The sequence below is a fragment of the Sorex fumeus genome, unplaced genomic scaffold (assembly GCF_029834395.1).
Source record: "Sorex fumeus unplaced genomic scaffold, SorFum_2.1 ptg000098l, whole genome shotgun sequence".
In the NCBI taxonomy this organism is placed as follows: Eukaryota; Metazoa; Chordata; class Mammalia; order Eulipotyphla; family Soricidae; genus Sorex; species Sorex fumeus.
Genome location: NW_026606155.1, coordinates 74,101,405 through 74,107,481, shown reverse-complemented (window position 1 = coordinate 74,107,481; position 6,077 = coordinate 74,101,405). Strand labels below are relative to the sequence as shown.

The window sequence follows — 6,077 nt, the reverse complement described above, 5'->3', positions numbered from 1 at the left end:
TTGCACACAGTGGGCAAATCTCTTTACCATTTGAGAATGTAAACTCCATTTCTACTGGGAAACTACATTCTCTGGAGGTTGTTTTAGGACAAGGCTGAATAAATCAAATATTTCAACACCATATGTTCAGCTTTGGCAGGAGATATAAGTGGGAAGGAATCTCAATGTTGGGGAATGCCCATATCACACTCCAGCTGGCTATTTAGTCATGAAATAAGGAGAAACACACAAATATTTGGTTAAAACACCTTTAATGAAGAGGGGAAGACACTAATATCTCCCTTGTCTGCTCTTTTACATCTTACTATGTTAGGAGCCCTGGAGCCTAACCTTTCGAGGAGAAGCCATCATTCAAATCAATCAAAAGCAGAACCTTCACCGCCTTCTCCTCAGAACTCCTGTTCCGAACAGTTCTATGTTAAGAGTAAATACTACATCTCATTACAAGACAGTGAGGCAGGAAGGACACCACCATGATCACATCTCCCAAAGTCTGGGATGCTAAGGATCAGACAGTGGCAAAGGCTTAAGCCCCGGTCCATGAATAGGTAAAATGGGGAGGAAACTGGCATTAAGAGAGGAAGAGGGGGAAAACAGAAGGGACTAGGGAATGAAGGCAGGGGATATCTACAACTATAAGCATACTAGTGCTAGGGAATTCTCCATGATCCATGGTGCATTGCTGCACACTAAAAGTCACTATTAGTCCAAGAGAACAAACATAACATCCATCCAATCAAGAAGTCAAAGTCCCTCCCATACAGCATGTCCCTTTCTTAATCATCCATATATTCTGAGCAAGCCCTTTGCATCACCAACACTCCTGAACTCTCCAACAGTACTCCTTCAATTACCCTTCCCGACAGATGCTCATTCAAGATATCGAATAACTTCATGTTTCCCAAGATAGCCCCTGGAAGACTTCTTGGCAAGAAATCTGCTTGCTTCCTCATGCTGAAAGGCCATGATGAACAAATATGAGAAGCTGGAGATGTCTTGGCATATCAAGCAGCTAACACTTTCCCTCAATATGACTATCAAATAATTTACTGGAAAGAGTGTCTTATGCACTTCTCTCCCTGTCCACCAGTGCTGAGCCACCAAACACAAATACTGCGACCTCTTTAGTGCTGGCACCTTCTCGAGCAGAGGGAAGAAGGAGGCATCTAGAATTTGCTACTTCACTTCTGTTCTATATTGGGCTTCTCAGGCATGGCCTCAGGTGCAGGAGGTCAGCTTGAAGAAAGTGGGGAGCATTCTTCTCCTTGGCCTCTCTAGATAGCATTGTCAGATGAACCTCCCAGTCTGAGTTCCAAGGTCAGAGGTACCAGTACTGGTCAGCCCAAAGTGATGGTGAAAATGGGGCTAGACCTCCGGGATTTAGTGGGCAAGTCACCTGATAGGAAAACCATGTACTGGTTTTAGAAAGATAGGGTACACACTCCGCCACCACACAGGAATGTTGTGGGACAAGAAGTCCTTCAGGTTGCTGACCTGGTCACCAGAGAGGACTTCCTGGGGTCCTCCAGGACCAGTTGCCAGCCCCTGGGGGCTGAACTGTCACTTCAAATGTGGGTGCATTAGGCGCACCTGCCAGCAGGCAAGGGAGAGGAAGAAGGGAGAGGGGAGATTGGTCATCCAGGGAAATCTGCAGAGGGTTCCCATAGGGAATGAGATAAGGGGAGAGAATCTATTTTCCTCAGGTATAATGAAGAGTGAAGAAAAGTTCCTCGAGAGGACCCTCCCCCCCATCCCACCTGGGAGCACAGTGATTTCCCTGGGGACACTAGGAAATGGGGAAGGTTAGGGCTCATCAATCTTCAGGTTCCTTCTACAGAGCTCTGGGATCCTGCTCCCTGGTCAAAGGGCAGCAGGTCTGGGTGCACAGGCTCATGGGATTGTGGGATCATCTTTGCGGGGGAAGGGGGAGAGCCCTGGGGAAGGGATGGAGGGCGAGCAGCCAGGAACCAGGGACAGAGCAGCAATATTCTGAGGACCATGAGGAGCAAAGGGCTGTACCTGGTGGTGAGCCAGCAGCATATGCTTCTTGAGGGAAGCCCGCTCAAGGAAGCCCTGCCTGCAGAAGACACACGTGAAGAGTGGCCCCTCCTTGGGGTGGGTCTTCTGATGCTCCTCCAGAGCCGTCTGGGAGGCAAAGGCCTGGCCGCACACCTCACAGCCCTTCCTGCCACTGCTCTCCCCGGGCTCCTTTCTCAGGCCTTCCTGCACGCTCAGCTCCTCCACCAGGATGGGGCTACTGCCCTCCCCCTCCAGGGCCAGAACCACGGGGCTGGAGCCCCTCTCGGGTTTGGCCCCCTCTTCTGAGCCTCCGGCTGTGACAACATCATTGCCTCCCTGCTCCATGGACTGGACTTGATCCAGGCTGTTGGGCGGCGCTGCAGGGGCGGTCAGGGCAGGCTGCAGAGGCGCTTTCTCGTTCCCATCCATCTCCTTCTCGGCCGGGGCTGCCACCACGGAAGACACTTCCTCCTCCGCCCCGGATGCCTCCTCCGAGTCACCCCGCACAGAGATAGCCTTCTCCCCTCCACTCTCCGAGCCTCTGCCAGCCAGGGAATCTTCATCAGTCACATCTTCTTCATCCTCGTCCTCGTCCTCATCCTCTTCTGATAACTCCTCCTCTGGGGACGGCTGCTGGGAAGGCTGCTGGGGAAAGCTTCCAGTCCCGGAGACAGTGGACTGCTCGGAGCTGTTCTCTGGGGCAGCTCCCCCACCTTCAGGCAGCGCCGTGCCCCCGTTGGGTATCTGACCTCCCAGATGCATTCGAACGTGCTGCTGCAGAGTGACAGCATTGGTGAACTTCTTCTGACAAATGGGGCAGGAGTTCTGGGCCCGGGCTGCCGGACTGGCCTTGTGGCCCACGAAATGTGCTCGCAGATTGCCACGGGTGGAGAAAGCGCGGCCGCACACTTTGCATTTGAAGGGCCGCTCACCTCCATGTTGGCCGTAGTGCAGGCGCAGGGCACGGGGGCAGCTGAGCACCCGCAGGCAGATGACGCATTGGTTAGGTCCGGAGGAGGCTGAAGAGGACGCTGCAGGGGCCGAGGTGGTGGGGGCTCCAGAAGCAGTAGAGGCCACAGCCACAGCGCCTTGGCGGTCAATCTTTTCTACTAGCTGCTGCAGCTTGGAGGTCTCAGAGGGGGAGGCCCCCAGGGGCTCCAGCACATAGGGGAAGGGGAAGCTACCGGTGGACTTGAAGTGATTGGTAAGCAGGGCCCAGCTCGGCAGCGAAGTCACCAGCTTGCTGAGCTGCATGCGGGTGGCTGTGCCACTTTCCCCGACCCCAGAGATGGCAGAGCCCTCGCTCCCTGGAGGGGTGTTCTCATCCGCTTTATTCTTGGGCTCGACCGCTTTCATAAGCACAAACTTATTGAAGGCAGGGAGCGCAGGCGCCGTGGCGGCTGGGCCTGCAGCGGTGGACAGGAGCGTCAGGCTCTCAGTGGCACTGAGAGCTGTGGTAGCAGCCACCAGGGGCTTGCGTTCCACACCTCCGCCGGGCATGGCCGCCTCCTCCTCGGCCTTCTCGGGTGGCACCGACATACCGTAGGGCAGGCCGCTGCTGGTGATGACATAATCCAGGTGCTCGGGCACCGGGTGAGGATTCATCTGCACGTGTGGGTACTTCTCCCGGTGCCGGTGGAAATGCACCTTGAGGTTACCACGGGTGGTGAAGCGATTGCCACAGACGTTGCATTTATAGGGCCTTTCCCCTGTGTGGGATCGCAGGTGGATCTGCAGGGCGCTGTCACTGCCAAACACTTTGGCACAGAAGCGGCATTTGTGCCGCCCACCTGGCTTCTCCAAGGGCCCCAGCACTTCCCCGTACCCCAGCTCACCACTCCCATTCTTTGGCTTCAGGAGCCCTGGGGAGGCAGCAGCCTCGAGCCCGCGGGCAGCCCCAAGGCACTGTGCCGCCAGGAGTCCGGTGGTGCCAGGGAATGCCAGGTGAGGCGAGGCAATCAGCTGGTCAGTGCTGCCTGACAGAGCTGGGGTGGGGGCTGGAGTGGGTTTGTGGCTGCGCCCAGTCCCAGCTGCAGAGAAGGGATGCTGGGAGCCCAGAGGATGGTAAAGGTGGAAGAAAGCCTGCTTGGGTGTTTCTGTGCCCGAAGAGGAGGAGGAGGTGGAGGACGGTGCCAGCGTCTTGCCGCTTTGGACAGGCTTGATGGGGCTGAAGAGTGGTAGCAGGGGCTTGGTGGCAGCAGCAGTCCCAGTGCCTGGTAACTCGGAGGGACTGGCAGGTGTGCCCACTGTCTGGCCCAAGGAGCCAAGCAGCAGCACCTGGCGGCAGATTTGCTCGGTCATTTGCATCTGATGAATCTGCCTCTGCTGCAGCACCCGGAGCTCCTCCAGGATCAGCGGGATGTTCAAGTGGCCACTGCCCACCCCTGGCGGGGGAGGAGGGGGGAGGGGGAGGGGGAGGTGCAGGGGTGGATTCTGGAGGTAATGGGGTGGCACCCAGTTTGGGGCTGGCTAAGATCAGGCCCCCGCCTCCCCCAGCAGCTGTACCTGTGGCAGCGACCATGAAGTGTCCTGCAGCTGCCTCTTCCCTGCGCTCTGTGGCCCAGGTGGGCTCGGTGGGTCCTGAGGTCCCAGACTCCGGGAGGTTGCTGTGCTCGGTCTCCATGCCCTGGGGACTACTGTGACCTTCGGGCCGGGGTTCAGAAGACGTCGCAGAGTTGTTGGGGTTCTCTTGGCCCCCAAGTATCACCATGACGGGGGGATCCGTGGCACATGCGTTCTGGTGCGCTAGGTATTCGGCTGGGTCGGAGAACTGTGCGCAGCACTTGGCACAGACTTGGGGGTGGTCGTCCTCGCTAGCATCACCTGCGGGGGAGGGGGGTGCGGAGGGGGAGGAAACAGGGCAGAACGTGGGTGAGCGGCTGGGACTCAGCTCCCGCGCCTCCAGGACCCCGCGGGCCCCCGGTAACGGCTAGCTGGGGGGCGGGGAGATGAGCTCATCACCAGGCCATAAAGAAGGCGAGACCGGGCTCCGTCCCGCCTGACCTCCGGGACACCAGACACTCCATCATGGGGGAAGGGGCGGGCACGCGCACGCTGCTACATTTCCCCGGCCCCCCCCCACCCCTCCCGCCCCCAACACCGAGCCACCCGCCCGCGCAAGGTGTGGGGGGCGCGACGGAGGCTGGTAGGCGTGCAGAAAACCGTGCATCTGTACCCCGTGCGCCAAAGGCCCTGCACGCCCCCCACCCCCCAACCTCTCACCAGCCCCCGGTACCTTGCGTCCCCCCCCCGGCCCCCTCCCCGCTCTTAACCCTGGGGCCGGGCCCTACCGCACCTCCAAGCTCCGCGGGCTCCCCGCAGGGCCCCCCGAGACGAGAGGTCCTCCCGGCTTCGTGCGCCATAGTCACGGGGTGCGGGGGAGGCTGCAGACAATGGGTCTCGGGGTCGGGGGAGGCGGCAGCGGCCCCGGGGGCTGCGGCAGCCTCTGCGCCCCGCGGCCGGGACTGCGGAGATGGAGCTCGGCGGCCGGGGGGAGGGGAGCGGGCTGGAGGCGGGGAGGAGCTGGAGCGAGAAAGCTGGGAAGGGGAGATGGGGGAGGAGCCGCGGCGGAGGGGGGTGCGTGGGGAGGAGTCGCTGCGGGAGCAGGAGGGAGGGGGCGGGCAGAGGCCGGGTGGGGGGGCGGGAGCCGGGCGTCCAGGAGGACGTCCCGAGGCTCCAAGACAGGTGCGGTGGGGGCAGGGTGGGTCCGCCTGCCCGTGCCCTCCGCCGGCCACCCCCCCATCTCCAGATGTCTTGGCCCAGGCCAGCCTCCCCTGCAAGCTCAAGGGGGCACAGTGGGATGCAGCCCTGCGCGACAGAGCAAAGCGAGAGAGACTTCTTTTTCCCTTTGGATAAAGGATCTGCTGAGCCTGGGAAAAACGTGGACCCCTGCGAAAGAGTGGTCTGAGTGCCCCAACATTCCCTATTCCTCTTACACACATACACACACACACACACACACACACACACACACACACAAGCGCACGCACGGTTTACGGTTTGTGGGATAGGCCACCTCCATCATCCGCCCCCCCCCCCCCCCGCCCAACCCCCTCCAC

The 6,077-nt window shown here is 59.6% G+C and overlaps 1 protein-coding gene across 1 annotated transcript; it reads right to left on the bottom strand.

The window, feature by feature from the left end:
• Positions 1-234: 234 nt before the first annotated feature.
• On the bottom strand, positions 235-5,578 carry SALL2 (spalt like transcription factor 2). The gene is given in 3 exon segments (XM_056133411.1): positions 235-4,422; positions 4,424-4,842; positions 5,315-5,578. Coding segments are annotated over 3 exon segments (3,018 nt in total). The 5' UTR covers positions 5,382-5,578; the 3' UTR covers positions 235-1,890.
• Positions 5,579-6,077: the final 499 nt, after the last annotated feature.